At 51.1% G+C, this 20,317-nt stretch overlaps 1 protein-coding gene across 3 annotated transcripts in view; it reads right to left on the reverse strand.

Moving 5' to 3' along the window:
* SFXN5 (sideroflexin 5) overlaps window positions 1-20,317 on the reverse strand; it is a 124,329-nt gene that overhangs the window by 65,609 nt on the left and 38,403 nt on the right. For 2 of the 3 annotated variants that reach the window (XR_014011379.1, XM_081207318.1), the window contains exons 4-5: window positions 9,307-9,333; window positions 7,449-7,503 (exon numbers count right to left, since the gene is read on the reverse strand). Coding sequence is in view for 2 of the 3 variants with exons in the window: in XM_081207318.1 (XP_081063444.1) it covers window positions 7,449-7,503; window positions 9,307-9,333 (82 nt within the window). In the remaining variant the exon portion in view is untranslated. The remainder of the gene's footprint in view (window positions 1-7,448; window positions 7,504-9,306; window positions 9,334-20,317) is intronic. The other variant, XM_081207319.1, reaches the window with a different exon arrangement.

Genomic DNA, 20,317 nt, shown 5'->3' on the forward strand with positions numbered 1-20,317 from the left:
GAAAAAACTCAATATGGAGGTCGGATGGCCGAAGTATTGGGAAATCTTAGAACAGGATGGAGATAAGTTCAAATTACAAAGCCAGGAGAAATTGAAACATAAAGTGGAAAATTGGTTTCAATACCGTCAAATAATGGAATTTTTTAAACAGGACAGGAAAGTCGGCTTCCAGGTGGAAAAATCAAAATTAGAAACCGAATTGTTAGAACCTACCACTAAGAATTTATCTAGAATGTATAACTTGTTGCTGAAGTGGAATACACAGGAGGAAACAGTCAAATCAGCCATGATTAAGTGGGCACAGGATGTTGGTCATAACATTATGTCAGATGACTGGGAATGGTTATGGAACACCGGTATCAAATTTACGGCATGTAATGCCTTAAAGGAAAACATTATGAAAATGGTATACAGGTGGTACATGACCCCAGTCAAGCTGGCAAAAATTTATCATTTGCCCGATAACAAATGTTGGAAATGCAAAGAGACTGAAGGTACCTTCTACCACCTTTGGTGGACATGCCCGAAGATTAAGGCTTTCTGGGAAATGATCTATAATGAAATGAAAAAGGTACTTAAATGTACTTTTCCTAAAAAACCAGAGGCCTTTCTCTTGGGCATTGTCGGCCAATTGGTGCCAAAGAAGGATAGAGCTTTTTTCATGTACGCTACAACAGCAGCAAGAATACTTATCGCAAAGTATTGGAAGACACAAGTTCTACCCACTCTGGAAGAATGGCAGATGAAAGTGATGGACTATATGACATTGGCAGAGATGACAGGCAGAATCCGGGATCAAGGAAAAGAGACAGCGGAAGAAGAATGGAGAAAATTCAAAAGATATCTTAAGGACTATTATAAACTTAATGAATGTTAGAGTGTTTTGGTTTTTAGGAACAAAGGGATACAGTGACATAAGGTTAGAATATAGAGATGACTAAGATGATTAAGGTTGGAAAGTAACAATTGGGAGTTGCTATAAAATTATGGACATTGGGATGCAGAAAGGGGGGGTATGGGGAAGTCTTAGAAAAGAGGTTTATGAAAATATGTTATGAAATTATACGTGTATGTTTGTCTTCTTAAGTGTTTGTTTGTTCTTTAAAAATTTCGTAAAACCAATAAAAATTTTATAAAAAAAAAAACAAAAAACTTTAAAAGACTATTTTGAAATAAATTTGAGGGCCGACGTGGAGAAAAGAGTGATCTGGGACGCAAGCAAAGCGGTGATGCGAGGTTTCTTGATTCAACAAAACTCAATAAAGAGGAAAAAACAAAATGAGAAAAAAGAAAAGATTTTGGAAAAGATAAAGGAAGGAGAGAAAAAATTAAGAGCAAAACCAAAGTCCCAGGAGATTTTAAGAGAGATTAAGTTATATCAAACACAATATATGGAATTGATGAACCAAGAGATTGAATGGAAGATAAAGCAGACGAAACAAAAGACATTTGAATCAGCAAATAAATGTGGCAAACTTCTGGCATGGCAATTGAAGAAAAGGCAGAAACTAAATACAGTTACAAGCCTAGAAGTGGATGGAAAGAATATATCTAAACCCAATGAAATTAGAAATTGCTTCTTGAGTTATTTTAAAAAACTTTATACTCAAGGCCCGCAAAATGAAGAAGATATAGACAAATTCCTTGATAAATATGGATTACAAAAAATCTCTCATCAAAGCAAGATGGATCTGAACCAGAGAATAACAGAACAAGAGATAGAGGCTGCCATTCAGAATATGCAACTGGGCAAATCTCCAGGACCAGATGGACTGACTTCAAGATACTACAAATCGCTGAAGGAATGGTTGATTCAACCACTAAAAGAAGTCTGTAATGAGATCCTTGAGGGAAAAAAGGCACCTGAATCGTGGAAAGAAGCATATATTTCGCTCATACCAAAGACAGAGACTGAAAAGACTCAACTGAAGAACTACCGCCCAATATCATTACTTAATGTGGATTACAAAATTTTTGCAGACATTTTGGCAAAAAGATTTTAAAAAGTGCTGATGGAGAAGATTCATACGAACCAAGCAGGCTTTCTCCCAAAAAGACACCTAGCAGACAATGTAAGGAATATAATAGACATTTTGGAAAAGCTAGAGGTGAATATAAATACTAAAGCAGTACTGATTTTTGTGGACGCGGAGAAAGCCTTTGACAATATCTCTTGGAGCTTTATGATAAAGAATCTTCACGGGATGGGGGTAGGCCAAGGTTTTGAGAATGGTATGGCTGCAATATATTCTGAACAAAAAGCTAAATTGATTGTAAATAATGTAGTAACTGAGGAACTTAAGATAGAAAAAGGAACACGACAGGGGTGCCCAATTTCCCCATTACTCTTCATTTCAGTTCTGGAGGTGTTGCTGAATATGATTAGGAATGACCAGCAGGTTAAAGGAGTGCAGGTCGGAGTTAAACAGTATAAGTTAAGAGCATTTGCAGATGACCTAGTATTGACTTTGCAAGAGCCAAACACTAGTACAAAAAAGGTCCTGGAAATAATCCAACAGTTTGGCCAGGTAGCTGGATTTAAGTTGAATAAGCAAAAAACCAAAGTTTTAGGGAAAAATTTAACAGATATGGAAAAAGAGAAATTCCAAGAGGAGACAGGGTTGACGGTGGTCAAGAAGGTGAAATACCTAGGGGTCTATCTGACATCCAAAAATGCGAATTTGTATAAGGATAACTATGAAAAATGTTGGTCAGAGATTAAAAAAGATCTAGAAATATGGTCAAATTTGAAATTGTCAATGTTAGGCCGAATTGCAGTGATTAAAATGAATGTATTGCCTAGAATGTTATTCTTGTTTCAGACCTTGCAGATTCTTGACAAGATGGAATGTTTCAAGAGGTGGCAGAAAGATATTTCGAAATTTGTCTGGCAGGGCAAAAAGCCCAGGATTAAATTTAAAATATTGACAGACGCTAAAGAAAGAGGGGGTTTTGCCCTGCCGGACTTAAAATTGTACTATGAGGCAGCAGCTTTTTGCTGGCTGAAAGAATGGATGCTCCTCGAGAATACAGACATTTTAGATCTGGAAGGTTTCAACAATGCTTTTGGTTGGCATGCATATCTATGGTATGACAAAATCAAGCTGCATAGTGCCTTTAAAAATCACATTGTTAGAAAAGCATTGTTCAATGTTTGGATAAGATATAAAGATCTGTTGGAAAACAAAACCCCTAGATGGGTGTCACCAGTGGAGGCCAAGGCAGTGAAGAAACTCAATATGGAGGTCGGATGGCCGAAGTATTGGGAAATTTTGGAACAGGATGGAGACAAGTTGAAATTACAAAGTCATGAGAAATTGAAACATAAAGTACAAAATTGGTTTCAATACCATCAAATAATGGAGTTTTTCAAACAGGACAGGAAAATTGGCTTTCAGATGGAAAAATCAAAACTAGAGACTGAATTGTTAGAACCCAATACTAAGAATTTATCCAGAATGTATAACTTGTTGCTGAAATGGAATACACAGGATGAAACAGTCAAATCGGCTATGATTAAGTGGGCACAGGATGTTGGTCATAACATTATGTCAGCTGACTGGGAATGGTTATGGAACACCGGTATCAAATTCACGGCATGTAATGCCTTAAAGGAAAATATTATGAAAATGGTCTATAGGTGGTACATGACCCCAGTCAAGCTGGCAAAAATTTATCATTTGCCCGATAACAAATGTTGGAAATGTAAAGAGACTGAAGGTACCTTTTACCACCTTTGGTGGACATGCCCAAAGATTAAGGCTTTCTGGGAAATGATCTATAATGAAATGAAAAAGGTACTTAAATGTACTTTTCCTAAAAAACCAGAGGCCTTTCTCTTGGGCATTGTCGGCCAATTGGTGTCAAAGAGGGATAGAACTTTTTTTATGTATGCTACAACAGCAGCAAGAATACTTATCGCGAAGTATTGGAAGACACAAGATCTACCCACTCTGGAAGAATGGCAGATGAAAGTGATGGACTATATGACATTGGCCGAGATGACAGGCAGAATCCGCGACCAACGAAAAGAGACGGTGGAAGAAGAATGGAGAAAATTTAAAAGTTATCTTAAGGACTATTATAAACTTAATGAATGTTAAAGTGTTGTGGTTCTTAGAAATAAAGGGATACAGTGATATAAGATCAGAATATAGAGAGGACTAAGATGACAGAGGTTGGAAAGTAACAATTGGGAGTTGCTATAAAATTATGGACATTGGGATGCAGAAAGGGGGGGTATGGGGAAGTCCTAGAAAAGAGGTTTATGAAAATATGTTATGAAATTATACGTGTATGTTTGTCTTTTTAAGTGTTTGTTTGTTTTCTAAAAATTTTGTAAAACTAATAAAAATTTTATGAAAAAAATAAATAAAAGCAACAAAAAAGGCTTTTATGGGTATGTCCGTAGCAAAAGGAAGAACAAAGAAACAGTGGGGTCACTCAGAGGAGAAGATGGTGAAATGCAAACAGGGGACACAGAAAGGGCTGAACTCCTCAATGCCTTCTTTGCCTCAGTCTTCTCCGATAAAGAAAACAATGCCCGACCTGAAGAATTTGGAGCAAATGATTCAGCAAAGGAAACACAGCCCAGAATAACTAAGGAGATAGTACAAGAATACTTGGCTAGTTTAGATGTATTCAAGTCTCCAGGACCAGATGAACTGCATCCAAGAGTATTAAAAGAACTGGCAGATGTGATCTCAGAACCACTGGCAGTCATCTTTGAGAATTCCTGGAGAACAGGCGAAGTCCCGGCAGACTGGAGGAGGGCAAATGTTGTCCCTATTTTCAAAAAGGGGAAAAGAGAGGACCCAAATAATTACCGCCCAGTCAGTCTGACATCAATACCAGGGAAGATTCTGGAGCAGATCATTAAGAAAACAGTCTGTGAGCACCTAGAAAGGAATGCTGTGATCACCAATAGTCAGCATGGATTTCTGAAAAATAAGTCATGTCAGACTAACCTGATCTCGTTTTTTGACAGAATTACAAGCCTGGTAGATGAAGGGAACTCAGTGGATATAGCCTACCTTGATTTCAGCAAGGCATTTGACAAGGTGCCCCATGATATTCTTGTAAAGAAGCTGGTAAAATGCGGTCTTGACTATGCTACCACTCAGTGGATTTGTAACTGGCTGACTGACCGAACCCAAAGGGTGCTCATCAATGGTTCCTCTTCATCCTGGAGAAGAGTGACTAGTGGGGTGCCACAGGGTTCTGTCTTGGGCCCGGTCTCATTCAACATCTTTATCAACGACTTGGATGATGGACTCAAGGGCATCCTGACCAAATTTGCAGATGACACCAAACTGGGAGGGGTGGCTAACACCCCAGAGGACAGGATCACACTTCAAAACGACCTTGACAGATTAGAAAACTAGGCCAAAACAAACAAGATGAATTTTAACAGGGAGAAATGTAAAGTATTGCACTTGGGCAAAAAAAATGAGAGGCACAAATACAAGATGGGTGACACCTGGCTTGAGAGCAGTACATGTGAAAAGGATCTAGGAGTCTTGGTTGACCACAAACTTGACATGAGCCAACAGTGTGACGCGGCAGCTAAAAAAGCCAATGCAATTCTGGGCCTCATCAATAGGAGTATAGCACCTAGATCAAGGGAAGTAATAGTGCCACTGTATTCTGCTCTGGTCAGACCTCACCTGGAGTACTGTGTCCAGTTCTGGGCACCACAGTTCAAGAAGGACACTGACAAACTGGAACGTGTCCAGAAGAGGGCAACCAAAATGGTCAAAGGCCTGGAAACGATGCCTTATGAGGAACGGTTAAGGGAGCTGGGCATGTTTAGCCTGGAGAAAAGGAGGTTAAGGGGTGATATGGTAGCCATGTTCAAATATATAAAAGGATGTCACATAGAGGAGGGAGAAAGGTTGTTTTCTGCTGCTCCAGAGAAGCGGACACGGAGCAATGGATCCAAACTACAAGAAAGAAGATTCCACCTAAACATTAGGAAGAACTTCCTGACAGTAAGAGCTGTTTGACAGTGGAATTTGCTGCCAAGGAGTGTGGTGGAGCCCCCTCTTTGGAGGTCTTTAAGCAGAGGCTTGACAACCATATGTCAGGAGTGCTCTGATGGTGTTTCCTGCTTGGCAGGGGGTTGGACTCGATGGCCCTTGTGGTCTCTTCCAACTCTATGATTCTATGATTCTATGATTCTAGGTCTCATCACATGTGTGAACACTTGCAGAGGAGTTAAATCTGACGTGCCATGAGCAAAACTACGTTCCTCCCTGAGGGATGCAATGCCAGTGGGGAGGCGAGAGTCTGAATCGAGGGAGCTGCTATTTGCGGTGGCTCTTGCAAGCCAATCCCAGCTGGTCACGCACTCAATGCAGCGCTTGGCTCTGGGGGAGAAAGAAAACTTCCAGGGCTCACCCACGGGGCTGCCGAGCAGGTAAGGTCCACCCAAACACTTTTGGGGAAGCTTTGTCTCAGTTATTCCTTTAAGCAGGGCTGCAATATTTAACCAATTAACTTGTCAAATCAATCAATTAAAAAAACAACCACCCTCCGGTGAGGGAGTGAAGAAGGCACCCCCAGCCTATCAGGCAGGAATTTTGAAACGAAAAGAAACATCATTTATTTTAATGCAAGTCCTTTAAAAGGAAAGATGGCCAGTACCATCTTAAGACAACAAAGTGACTCTCAGCATCTTAAAGACTAACAAATTTATTGCAGCATAAGGTTTTGTGGGCTGAAGTCCACTTCATCACTTTCGCGTCTGACAAAGTGGGCTTGAGTCCACGAGAGCTTATGCCAAAATGAATTTCCTAGTCTTCAAAGTGCCGCAAGAATCACAGAATTGTCAAGTTGGAAGGGATCCTGAGGATCATCCAGAAGAGGCATCTGTCCCACACGGGGATCAAACCTGCAACCTTGGCATTATCAACACCACGCTCTAACCAACGGGGGCCCCTTGTTGTTTTTGCTGCTCCGCATCTTCCTAAGAGAGACCTTCCTGTTGCCCTTCCTCTCATAAGGCAGAGGCTCCCTATTCTTCCTAAAGCAATGCAAAAATGAATCTGGAGGGGTCTCAGGGGCCACAAAAGCCAGTGGAAATTGCATAAGCACAGCAGGAAGCAGGGGGCCTGCAGGAACGCTCAGCACAAAGATTTTTTTTTAATGTTTAATTTAAATTGACAAATTCTGGTAGCACAGTATCATAGTAGGGTAGCACACACATACACACACACACACACAGAGAGAGAGAGAGAGAGAGAGAGAGAGAGAGTACATATATAATTTTAAAAGTTTTTGTTTTAATTGTAAGGGGCTTGCAGGCCCACAAAAGCCTTTTTGGCATCCTAAAATAAAAATGGGGGAATCCAAAGAGCAGTACAATATATTTTTGTTTAAGGATTGCTTGGGGGGGAGTTGGGGAACATAATGCATCCAAGGAGCTTCTTTACGAGGTTAGGCCATACCTGACATTCTGAAAGGCATGAAAATCGTCTCGTTAGTGTCCGGATGGATGATGGCCTACAAGAAATCAGACAGAGTGAAGGTAGAGAGGAAGAGGGGGGTGCCATCCCCAGTCCTGCCCTCCCAGCCGTGGTGCAAGTGAGTTGCCTACAACCCCAGGGATGATGGGGGGCAGAGGGATTTTTGCCCTGCGAGAGAGAGGTGGTCCTTGGTGACATGTTGACCGCTCCACTTTTTCTCCTGCCTCCATGACCTCCTTTATAACCCCCCCCGACCCCCACCCCCCATACACATTCAAAAGGCACAAACCGCAAGCAGGTCTGGCTAGCACTGAAAAGCTGCCCCCCATGCACATTCTCCCCGCCCCCCAGCTAAACGCTCTCAAGCCACGAGAGGAGGTGGTATTTGAAAAACTAAAAACCAATAAAGAATTTTGAATTTTATTGTTATTCATGTTTTTATACTGGAATTTATGCTGCTTTTACAATTAAGTGTTTTAAATTTGTTGTCAGCCGCCCTGAGCCCGGTTTTTGAACCGGGAAGGGCGGGGTATAAATAAAAAAAAAATAAATTATTATTATTATTATTATTATTATTATTATTATTATTATTATTATTATTATTATTATATTTTATTATTATTATCCCAGGCTGACATTCCCCCGATTCAGTCAGACTATGTAAGTGCAACAGAGGGTCTATTATGTGAGAAAAAGGCCTTTGCTGAAGTTTTGACTATGATTGCACTCCAGAGTTACCAAGGATTCCCTTCCAACTGTGGGGGTTTTTTCCCCTCCATCCCTGGAATATATGGCATATTTATGAAAAAAGGAAGGCTTTTGAGCATGCACAGAATGTCCTTCCTTTGCCACTAAGCAACCACTGCCGGTCCCAAAGGGTGAGAGGGAATGGGTCAAAGGAAGGCAAGGACCCCCCCCACTGCCTGCTCCCCCCCCCTCAGCACCTCACACCAGCCTCTCCTTTTAGAAATTAAGAACCAATCTCCTTTGGCTTAAAACGGGACAAGCAGAGCCCAGCCTGCCTCAGAAATTATGCAGCAATAAAGGACTTTTAGAAGGCAGAAACTCCATCTGGGGAGGTCCACGCTTATTTGATTTACAGGCAAAGTTGTTGTAAATGAGAAGACGAGTAACTGATCCACACCTTGGGGTGCCTAAAGAGTGGGTAAAGGTAAAGGGACTCCTGACCATTAGGTCCAGTCGTGGCCAACTCTGGGGTTGCAGCGCTCATCTCGCTTTACTGGCCGAGGGAGCCGGCGTTTGTCCGCAGACAGCTTCTGGGTCATGTGGACAGCATGACTAAGCCGCTTCTGGCGAACCAGAGCAGCGCACAGAAACGCCATTTACCTTCCCGCCAGAGCGGTGCCTATTTATCTACTTGCACTTTGACATGCTTTCAAACTGCTAAGTCAGCGGGAGCAGGGACCGAGCGACGGGAGCTCACTCTGTTGCGGGGATTCGAACCTCCGACCTTCTGACCGCGTCCCCTAAAGAGGGGGTACACCTGGAGAATCCTCTAGGCTGCTTTACCCTTTGTTGGATTTAGCAGGAGCATCACGCCTACCTGCAATTGGGCCTATTCCCCCCCCATCAGCATCCCCATGGGCTTGGAAACCATGCATTGCCTCTCTCTTGGTCTGGGGCCCCTGCAGCGACTCCTCCTTCACCCTAATGGAAAAGGGAAGCCAAGGGCAGCTCCCAGGGCAAGGAAAGGCCAGGCATCCCGTTGGGCAAACAGAGCAGACAGCCAAACAGACAAGGACAGCCAGCACTCGCCACTTTTGCAGGAAGGCAAAAAGGCGGCAGCAGCACGATAAAAGAGAAGCAAAGAGTGGGTTACCTGTTTAATTTTTTGTGCTTTCCAAAGCTAGAAATACAAAAGAACATAATTAATGTTGCTTGTTAGGGGGGAATCACTCAGGTGAGCCCAGGAGCCTGCAGAGTCTTGGTGCACATGCAAAACAAATGTCACAGGATGCAAGGCCAGGAATCCACAACCCAGTTTGCCTCTGAACAAATTCACTGTGGAAACGGAAGCACGGGTTTCCTGAACATCCCACCATTTTCCAAAACACGAGATGGGTGGTGGTCCCTGACCCTTGCCGGAGAGGTGTCTGTAGTTGTGCCTTCCCACTGCCCATGGCTGGCAAGATGGGGGCCACCTGAGCAGCGCTTGCAACCCCACCCAGCAACCAAGAGCTTATCCACGCTTAGGTTTTGCCCTGCCCTTTGCAGGCACAGGTCCACGCTTAAAAGTTCCGTGTTCAAGCATTGTTGTGTTTTGCCCAGAGCTTTCCCCACAAAAGCCCACCCTTTGACGCTCAATCAAACAGATTATAGTTTGATTAAAACAAGAGAAATGTGGGACAGGCTGCCCATGGGCATAGCCAGGATTTATGGGGGGGAGCAGAACCGAGCGATGCACCCACCCCTCCCGCCAGGTGAGGATTTCTGTGTGAGCTTCTTGTTAAAATTCCAAGAATTAAAAAACACATTCTAGGTGAGTACCGTAGATTCAGGCATATTAGGCAGCTGGGCGCATAAGCTGGCAGCTGCCAATTTGGGGGGTCGACTTATACGGCCAGTCATACGCGGCAGCTTCACTGGGCAGCGGCAGTGGGCGACGGGCTCTGCGCCGGGAGGAAGCTGCCCAGCGATGCTAAGCCGGCTTCGCTGGGCGGCTTCCTCCTGGTGCGGAGTGGAGCCTGCCGCCCACTGCTGCTGCCCAGCAAACCCATACCCAGCGTATAAGACGACCCCCGACTTTTTAGAGGATTTTCCAGGGTTAAAAAGTCATCATATACGCCAGAATCTATGGTACTTTGCACCAATGGATGTATAAAGTGCAAGGGCACCCTGGCACCTGCCAGCTCAAAGAGCAGAGCATGAGACTCCTAATCTCAGGGTTGTGGGTTTGAGCCCCAGGCTGGGCAAAAGATTCCTGCCTTGCAGGGAGTGGAACCAGATGGCCCTCGGGGTCCTTTCCAACTGTACGATTCTACGACTGTATTATTTTGTATTCAGATAACAGAGAATACAATCACATCACTCCAAATGGCACAACACTTTTCAACACTCTTCCAAAAAGTCCTCTGAGCAGTGGAATCCTAGGCATGTCTACTCAGAAGTAAGTCCCACTGAGCGTACCGGACTGCAGTTAAATTGGCCTCTGGGTGACTGCTTTAGCACCCTAAATTTTAGCACCCTAAACCAGCAATTCAGCAGATTTGGACAAGTGTAGCTGACTCAAGAGACATCGGGACTTGGAATACCCGGGGTGGGAACTGCAACATCGCACCCAGCCCCCACCTCCCCTGCAGCATGGCAAAACAAGTATCTGACTCTCTTGTAGTCCCACGGAGAAGAGCCCTGCCGGAACCAATGGGTTTACTCCAATGTAAAATAGCATGCAACCTAATGGAGTCAAGTTCTGAAAGTGACGAGATAATAAAAATGCACTCAAACAACACTTTACTGACGTGAATTACCGTATTTTTCGCACCATAGGACGCACTTTTTCCCTCCTAAAAAGCAAGGGAAAATGTGTGTGCGTCCTATGGAGCGAATGCAGGCTTTCGCTGAAGCCTGGAGAGTGAGAGGGGTCGGTGCGCACCGACTCCTCTCGCTCTCCAGGCTTCAGGAAGCTATCTGCTAGCAGAGGGAGACCCAGCTCTCCCACCGCTAGCGGAGCGCTGCATTAATCCCGAAGCTTGGGGCGTGCGGAGCTCAGCACGCCCCAAGCTTCTGGGTGCCGGCAAGGTCTCCGCTAGCCCTGGGAGAGCCCCGCGACGTCGCACGGCTCTCCCAGGGCTAGCGGACCACTGCGCTAATCCCGAAGTTTGGGGCGTGCGGAGCTGAGCGCGCCCCAAGCTTCTGGGTGCCGGCAAGGTCTCCGCTAGCCCTGGGAGAGCCCCGCGACGTCGCGCGGCTCTCCCAGGGCTAGCGGACCACTGCGCTAATCCCGAAGCTTGGGGCGTGCGGAGCTCAGCACGCCCCAAGCTTCTGGGTGCCGGCAAGGTCTCCGCTAGCCCTGGGAGAGCCCCGCGACGTCGCACGGCTCTCCCAGGGCTAGCGGACCACTGCGCTAATCCCGAAGTTTGGGGCGTGCGGAGCTGAGCGCGCCCCAAGCTTCTGGGTGCCGGCAAGGTCTCCGCTAGCCCTGGGAGAGCCCCGCGACGTCGCGCGGCTCTCCCAGGGCTAGCGGACCACTGCGCTAATCCCGAAGCTTGGGGCGTGCGGAGCTCAGCACGCCCCAAGCTTCTGGGTGCCGGCAAGGTCTCCGCTAGCCCTGGGAGAGCCCCGCGACGTCGCGCGGCTCTCCCAGGGCTAGCGGACCACTGCGCTAATCCCGAAGCTTGGGGCGTGCGGAGCTCAGCACGCCCCAAGCTTCTGGGTGCCGGCAAGGTCTCCGCTAGCCCTGGGAGAGCCCCGCGACGTCGCGCGGCTCTCCCAGGGCTAGCGGACCACTGCGCTAATCCCGAAGTTTGGGGCGTGCGGAGCTGAGCGCGCCCCAAGCTTCTGGGTGCCGGCAAGGTCTCCGCTAGCCCTGGGAGAGCCCCGCGACGTCGCGCGGCTCTCCCAGGGCTAGCGGACCACTGCGCTAATCCCGAAGCTTGGGGCGTGCGGAGCTCAGCACGCCCCAAGCTTCTGGGTGCCGGCAAGGTCTCCGCTAGCCCTGGGAGAGCCCCGCGACGTCGCGCGGCTCTCCCAGGGCTAGCGGACCACTGCGCTAATCCCGAAGCTTGGGGCGTGCGGAGCTCAGCACGCCCCAAGCTTCTGGGTGCCGGCAAGGTCTCCGCTAGCCCTGGGAGAGCCCCGCGACGTCGCGCGGCTCTCCCAGGGCTAGCGGACCACTGCGCTAATCCCGAAGCTTGGGGCGTGCGGAGCTCAGCACGCCCCAAGCTTCTGGGTGCCGGCAAGGTCTCCGCTAGCCCTGGGAGAGCCCCGCGACGTCGCGCGGCTCTCCCAGGGCTAGCGGACCACTGCGCTAATCCCGAAGTTTGGGGCGTGCGGAGCTGAGCGCGCCCCAAGCTTCTGGGTGCTGGCAAGGTCTCCGCTAGCCCTGGGAGAGCCCCGCGACGTCGCACGGCTCTCCCAGGGCTAGCGGACCCAAGCTTCGGGATTAGCGCAGTGGTCCGCTAGCCCTGGGAGAGCCGCGCGACGTCGCGGGGCTCTCCCAGGGCTAGCGGAGACCTTGCCGGCGCCCAGAAGCTTGGGGCACGCTGAGCTCCGCACGCCCCAAGCTTCGGGATTAGCGCTCCGCTAGCCGTGTCTAGGCTGCGGATAGCAGCCTGCTTCCCGGAGCGTCGGGCGCCCTGAAAGCAGAGCTCCCGGCGCTTTGGGAACACATCCGCAGCATGGGGACCCTTGCAGGAGCTCCCCGCAAGCTTCCCCACGCTGCGGATAGCAGCCTGCCGCCCGGCGGGTGGGGCACCCTGAAGCAGAGCGCCCCTCGCGCCAGGCATACATCCGCAGCGTGGGGAGCCCTGCAGCAGTTCCCCACAAGGCTCCCCAAGCTGCGGATAGCAGCCTGCCGCCCGGCGGGTAGGGCGCCCTGAAGCAGAGCGCCCCGCGCGCTAGGCAGACATCAGCCAGCCCCACAAGCTCGGGGGACAGCAGGGAGGCGCAGCGCCACTATCCCGCTGTTCCTCGACCTGGTTCGGTTTCCCTGACCTGCTTTTGGGGGGGAAATAAAGGGGAAATTTTTTTCCTTTATTTCCCCCCCAAAAAACTAGGCGCGTCCTATGGTCCGGTGCGTCCAATCGTGCGAAAAATACGGTAATTAGTCCTCACATCACCCCCCCTAGGAAGCAAGGAAGGATTCAGGCAAGGGTCACTAAAGGGAGCCAGAGCCCCAAGACACCTCCCAAGAGGGGCTGCTTCTCACATGATCCTCATGTGATGGTGCAGGCAGCAGCGGGGGGGGGGGGGAGCAGGTGAGAAAAGGGTCTTCCTAAGGTTAATTCCAGTAGTGATGTATGGAAGTGAGAGCTGGACCATCAAGAAGGCTGATCGCCGAAGAATTGATGCTTTTGAATTATGGTGCTGGAGGAGACTCTTGAGAATCCCATGGACTGCAAGAAGATCAAACCTCTCCATTCTGAAGGAAATCAGCCCTGAGTGCTCACTGGAAGGACAGATCCTGAAGCTGAGGCTCCAAGACTTTGGCCACCTCATGAGAAGAGAAGACTCCCTGGAAAAGAGCCTGATGTTGGGAAAGATGGAGGGCACAAGGAGAAGGGGACGACAGAGGACGAGATGGTGGGACAGTGTTCTCGAAGGTACCAGCATGAGTTTGACCAAACTGCGGGAGGCAGTGGAAGACAGGAGGGCCTGGTGTGCTCAGGTCCAGGGGGTCACGAAGAGTTGGACACGACTAAACGACTCAACAACAACAAAGGTTAATTAGAAAAGAAGGGCAGGGAGAGAGATGCCCACCTTGCCTGGCCTGCCGATCTCTGGGGCGTGGAAGAGGCAGCCAGAGAGAAAGGCTTCCCAAGGAGCTTCTCAAGGAGCAATACAGTTTGAAGAAACCCAAAAGTGGCAGGACCCCGATTCCTCCAAATCCACAGCCACTGGGGACAGCCAAAGGTCTGTGGCACAGCAGCTCTACCTGAACGAGGAAGGCAGAAGCTCACATCTCCCCCTTCTCTTTGCCACGGGCGCAGACATCTGGGTCTCAGGAAAGCCGAGTGCTCTTTTCCCCACTCCCCATAGCCTCACTCAGACCCAGAGTCAAGGCCCCAATTGCTCAGGAGGTGGATTTGCTGAAGGCGAGAGTGTGCCAAGGCGCCCCTTGCCCTGCCATGGAGGCTGGTCCATTAGGAGGCACGCAGGGGGCACTGCCCCACCAGCCTCAAGCTACCCTGTCTGCCAGCCTCCTCCTCTGTGTTGCCCCTCGTGGAATTTAGCAGGGAAGAAGAGGGGGACAAAGCTGGAATAAGGTGGCCCCGCCTGGCACCACCTACGGCAGGTCTCCCCGTCTTCTGCCCTACCATCCCCAAGGGGCACCCGCTGCCACCGCACACCAGCTGGTGAAACAGGCTCTGCCCTGGCCACCTCCATCAGGCACCTTGTGGGAAACTGGGGCAAACTGGGGGGCCTTTAATGGGGGACCCTTCCTCCCGCTAAGGGCTGTCAAAGGGCTTCTCAGACTGCGGGCCCCAGCATCCTGCAATCTGTATCTTGTGCAGGGCTGAGTAATACTTAGGCGCCAGGCGAGGCGGGAGGAAGTGCAAAGTGCCATTTTACTGCAAACAGACCTCTTCGCTCTTCATCAACAGTGTAAAAGAAAAGCCATTTATCCCCGCAAAGGGATGCTGTTTGGCCTACGGCAGACTCACTGTCCTCTGCTGTGCCTGAGCCAGCGGGAGGGGCCCTTCCCGCTGCTAGCCTGATTGAAGGGGGAGCCCGGCAATAAATACCTGCCCATTAGGGTGGCAGAGTCTCTTTGCACTTCAGCCACAAAGGGAGATGAATCCGTCTCCAGGCAGAGAGAGCTGCGGAGGAGGCTGCGTTCGGCAAGGGCGAGGAGGGGTGCGAAGTCGAGGAAGGCAGGCGGAAGCAGGCTGGAGATTGGGAAGGGGAGAGCAAGCCCACCTCCCCAGGAGCAGGCCAGCGGAGGGCGGTGCCTAGCCATCCCGTTTCACAGGGGGGCATGCTTGTGTTAAATGGGTGGCGATTTCCATTTAGCTCTTCTGCAGCAGCTGGTGGGAGCAGTAATTAAAAGGACTTAAAGGTGAGGGAAGCGGCAGCTGGGCGAGATACCTTGCCGCCAGGAGGCTGTGGTCAGAGGCACAGCCAGCGGAGGAGAGCAAGGCAGAAAGCAGGATGGGCTGGAGATCGTCTACACCTGAGAACATCAGAAGAGCCTGCTGGATCAGGCCCATGGCGCATCTGGTCCAGCATCCTGTTCTCATAGCTGCCAACCAGGTGCGCCCAAGGGAAACCTGCAGGCAGGATCCAGGCAGGATTCTCCAGCTGTGGAGGCAGAGCTTGGGGGTAATGGCCCCCTCCTCAGTGAGGAAGGACATTTGTCTACATGCCTCACCTGACAACTGTGAGCCAAAAGCTGTGAAGTTTCCTGCACCTACGTAGACTGGAGTGTTGCAACAGAAGAGGCAGGAAGGGGCCCTCTAAATCAGGGGTCAGCAACCGAAGGCCCATGGGCCACAAGTGGCCTACAGGGGTCGTTAAACCGGCCCACGACCCACCCCCAAACCGAGCCGACCGCTCAGCGAGTCCCCGCTTGCTGCGCTAAACTGGCACCGCGCGGTGTGGGGACTCGCTTCCGCGGCACCGGAAATTGCATCTGCACTTGCACAGACACCGGAAATTCCAGGCGCACACGCATATGGGATCTCTGCTGGAGTGAACCGGCCCAGGTCAGGTAAACCTTACTGACCCCTGCTCTAAGTGACCAGCCTAGGCTAATCACCAGGAAAATACCGTATTTTTTGACCATAACTGTCAGAGCTGCTTCAAGATCCTAGCTCACAGAGGATCACGCTAGCCAGCGGTCATTCAGTAAAAGTCTTTATTGAGTTACAGTTTCCATTCTCAAGCTGCTACTTGCAACTCTACGTCTAATGGCTAGATCGGCGAAGCTCCGTCTGAGTCTCCGCCCCTTGTGCACCAACTTAATATCCTAGCCCTGCTCCACCTTTTCCGCCTGACTGTCCTCCTCTGGGTCCCTCTACCCCCCGGGGTTTCTTCCTTCCTGGATTCTTCTGACGCTGACCCGGACCCTCCTGCCTCCTTGCGCCGGGCTTTAGGACCTGGTTCCCTTTCCGGGCTGCTTACTGCGCCGCCTTCCTCTGCATTTGAACTTGGCGCGCGCGCCCAGCCTTCCACTTTCCTCTTAACCGTTTCTTCGCTCCCCGATGGAGGTGTGGCCACTCCTGACTCATGCCCTCCCTCCTGTGGTGAGCTGCCAGCGCTTGCCCCCTGGCTCCCTCCTTCTTCCCTGCTCCCTGGCGGTGACGCTGGTCCCGATTTCCAACTGCTCTCCCCTGAGTCCCCTCTGGCTCTATCTTCCTGGGGTGCCCCCCTAGACTCCCCCCTTGCCCTGGCCACTGGTGCTCCTTTCTGTGAATCCTCTGATTCACTGGAAAGACTAGGAGATCTCGGGTCGTCGTCATCACTCATCTTTTCTTCTGCCTCCTCCCCTTCGCTCTCTGTTTCCTCCCTTGGCCTTGCCTCTGCTCCTAAACCCCTGACATCCATCCCCCCCTCGAAGCCCCCCATTCCCCCCTCCCCTCCTTCCGGTGCTGGAGCTGGGTGCTGCTGTTGCAAAGGGACGAACGTCGGATATCGTTCGCTTCCCGTGGCGGGCCTCCATCTGAAGTCTCTCGGGTCTTCCTCCCTGCTCTCGTCGACGACGGTCACCTCCGCTTCCATCTCTGTGCCGCCGTGCTCGAAACCAGGGTCGTCCCCGAAAACGTCCATGTCCGTTTCTCCCTCACTTCCTCCTGGCGGCGTTGCTCGTCCTGGACCTTCCTGCCACTTCCTGCGCCACTGCTCCTCTGGTCTATCGTCCCACCAATACGAGGGTTCTGAGGCAGATCCCGAGGGTGACCCCTCCGGGGAACGGGCGTCTCGTATCGGGTCCTCGTCCGAGTCAAACCCCCGGAACGTGCTGGCAGAAAGCGTTGGCGTGAAAAGCCAGTCGTCGAAAAGGTCTGCTGGCATAGGTCTATGTGGGAAGAGGGCATGAAACTCGTCTTTGAGTAGAGGTTCGTCCAAGGCGTAGCCCGGCACCCAGCTGTTCGCACTGGCCGGGGTGCCCTCCTTGGCGAGAAAGTATTCTACCCCCTCTTCCCCCCATCTGGAGTCCAAAATCTCCGTGACTTCGTTGATGCGCTCCTTCTGTGCCACTCCCGCGTGCCCTGTTCTGTCTCTGACCGGACTCGGCGCCGGTCCGGGTTCCTGGAACCTGTGCGGTGCCTTGTAGGGAGTGAGCACCGATCTGTGGAACACCGGATGCATTCTGGAACCCTCCGGAAGTGCCAGTCTGAAAGCTACCGGGTTGACCTGCTCTTCGACTTGGTAGGGCCCCAGTTGTTTATGCCCTAGTTTCTTCTTGGCCAACGACCTGGCCGGCACTGCGTGGGCTGCTAACCAGACCCAGTCTCCCACGTGGAGCTCTTCGCCAACCCTTCTGTGTCTGTCCGCTTGTACCTTGTATGCGTGTTTGGCCAGCTCCAGGTGGCGCCTCAGCTGATCGTGGACTTCCTGCAGCTCCGACGCGAACGCATCTGCCGTCTGCGGCTCCCCCTCCCCCATTCTTTCCAGTCCCGGGAAGGTTCTGGGGTGCCTCCCGTTGTTGGCGAAGAACGGCGTGACCCCCGTGGACACGTGCTTCGTGTTGTTGTAGGCGAACTCGGCAAGCGGCAGGTAATCCACCCACGTCGCAGGCTGTTGATTCGCATAGCATCTCAGGTACTGCTGCATGATGGCATTGACCCGCTCCGCTTGCCCGTTGGTCTGCGGGTGCCTCGCCGACGCCAGGTTGATCTTGACGTTTAGGAAGCCCATCAGCTTCTGCCAGAAATTCGAGATGAACTGCCGCCCGCGGTCGGACAGAATAGACCGTGGCAGACCGTGAACCTTGAACACGTGGTCTATGAACAGTTTGGCGGTTTGCTCCGCCGTGGCCACCTTAGCACACGGAATGAAATGGGCCATCTTGGAAAACAGGTCCACCACCACCAGCACTGCCGTCTTGCCCCTCGAGCTGGGCAGATCCGTGACAAAGTCCAGAGCCACCCTTTCCCAAGGTTCGACCGGAGTTTGCAGCGGTTCCAACAGTCCGGCCGGCGGTCTGTGCACTGGTTTGGCCCTCTGGCAGGTGTCACACCTCGCCACGTAGTCTGCGACCTCCCCTCTCATTCCAGGCCACCAGAAATCCCTGGCTACTAATTCCACCGTCTTCTCCTTGCCAAAGTGCCCGGCCGTGGGCGCGTCGTGCAGCTGCTGCAGCACCTTGGCGCGAAGGTCGTCTCCCGGCACGTAGATGGCCCCTTTACGGATGAGCAATCCATCTCGTAGCTGGAAACCGTCGGCCACAGCCTTGCCCCTTTGCACCTCTGCCATCTTTGCTTGCGCGAAGGAGTCATCCTGCAATGCTCGTCGCACCGCCTCCAGGTCCACGGTGGCCGCGGCGCACGCCCATACTGTTGGTGCGAAGATGTGCATGGCTGCCGCTGGCGTTGCGTCCTCCAGATACTGTGGCTTACGGGAGAGGGCGTCCGCCATGATGTTAGTGTCCCCCGGGACATACTCTATGCGGAAGTCGAAGTTCGCAAAAAACTCAGCCCAGCGTATCTGCCTCTGGTTTAGGAATTGTGCCGTGCGCCAGTGCTCCAGATTCTTGTGGTCCGTGCAAACCTGCACCGTGTGCTTGGCGCCGATCAGGAAGTGCCTCCACGCTTTGAACGCTGCATGAATGGCCAGCAACTCCCTGTCCCAGATGGTGTAGTTCTGCTCGGACTTGCTGAGCTTCCTGGAGTAAAACGCTCCCGGTCGCCACACCCCCTGCTGGTCCTTTTGCAGCAGGACCGCCCCCACGGCTCTGTCCGAGGCGTCTGTCTCCACCCTCATCGGCCTGCTGGGGTTGACGTGAAGCAGCTGCTCTTCCGACGCGAAGAGACGCTTGAGTGCCTGAAAGGACTGCTCCGCCTCCTCTGTCCAAACGAACTTCTTTTTCTTGGAGCTAAGCGTGTCTGTGATGGCCGCTGTCTGCATAGCGAAGCCCTTGATAAACTTGCGATAGAAGTTCACAAAGCCGACAAACCTTTGGACCTCTTTCCGGTTGCGTGGGCTCTTCCAGTCCAATACCGCTCGAACCTTGGCGCTGTCCATGGCGAGCCCCTTGTCAGACAACTTGTAGCCCAGAAAATCCACCTCCGTCACGTCGAATTGGCACTTCTCCAGCTTGGCGTAGAGCCTATGTTGCTTTAGTCTGGTCAGCACTTCCTTGACGTGCCTGTCATGCTCCTGCTGCGATTCCGAAAAGATCAGGATGTCATCTAAGAAACAGACGCACGTCTTGTAGAGAAGTCCCGCCAACACGTGATGCATGAAAGCTTGAAAAACGTGGGAGCCATTTTGCAGTCCAAAAGGCATAACTCTGTATTCGTAGGTACCCAGTGGCGTGAACATGGCCGTCTTCCACTCATCTCCCTCCCGCATGCGAATGAGGTTGTACGCCCCTCGCAGGTCTAATTTGGTGAACACTTTTCCCTTCCGCACCTTCGCCAGGAGGTCGTCGATTCGGGGCATGGGGAAGTCCGACGGCTTGGTCACACTGTTTAAAATGCGATAGTCCACGACCAGTCTTTTTTGGGGCGTGTCTCGCTTTTTAACAAAGAATACAGGACTGCCCCCCGCTGCCTTGGACTCTCGGATGAAACCGCGCTCCAAATTATGATCGATGAACTCTTTGAGTTCCTGCAGCTCGTCCTCCGACATGGAATACAGTTTCCCTTTAGGCAGCGCCGCCCCCGGCAGCAGGTCAATTTTGCAGTCATATGGTCTGTGAGGGGGTAGCCTGTCCGCCTCCTTCTCGCAGAAAACTTCCAAAAATTCTGCGTACTTGTGGGGAATCGCTTGCAGCGTGCCTAGCAGCAGCTGTGACTCCTCTTCCTCTCCTTCCTGCCGGTGCACGATGCAGTGTTCAGCACAAAAGGAAGAGCCGAAGACCAGCTGCCTCTGGTACCAAGCCAGCGTTGGGCTGTGCTTGTCCAGCCAACTCATTCCCAATACAATGGGCGTATCCGATAGTTGAGTGACATTGAAGCTGATGATTTCTTTGTGATTCCCAAGTCGCATCGCCATTGGCGGCGTCTGCT

This window comes from Podarcis bocagei (assembly GCF_964188305.1).
Source record: "Podarcis bocagei genome assembly, chromosome: 9".
NCBI classification, from domain to species: domain Eukaryota; kingdom Metazoa; phylum Chordata; class Lepidosauria; order Squamata; family Lacertidae; genus Podarcis; species Podarcis bocagei.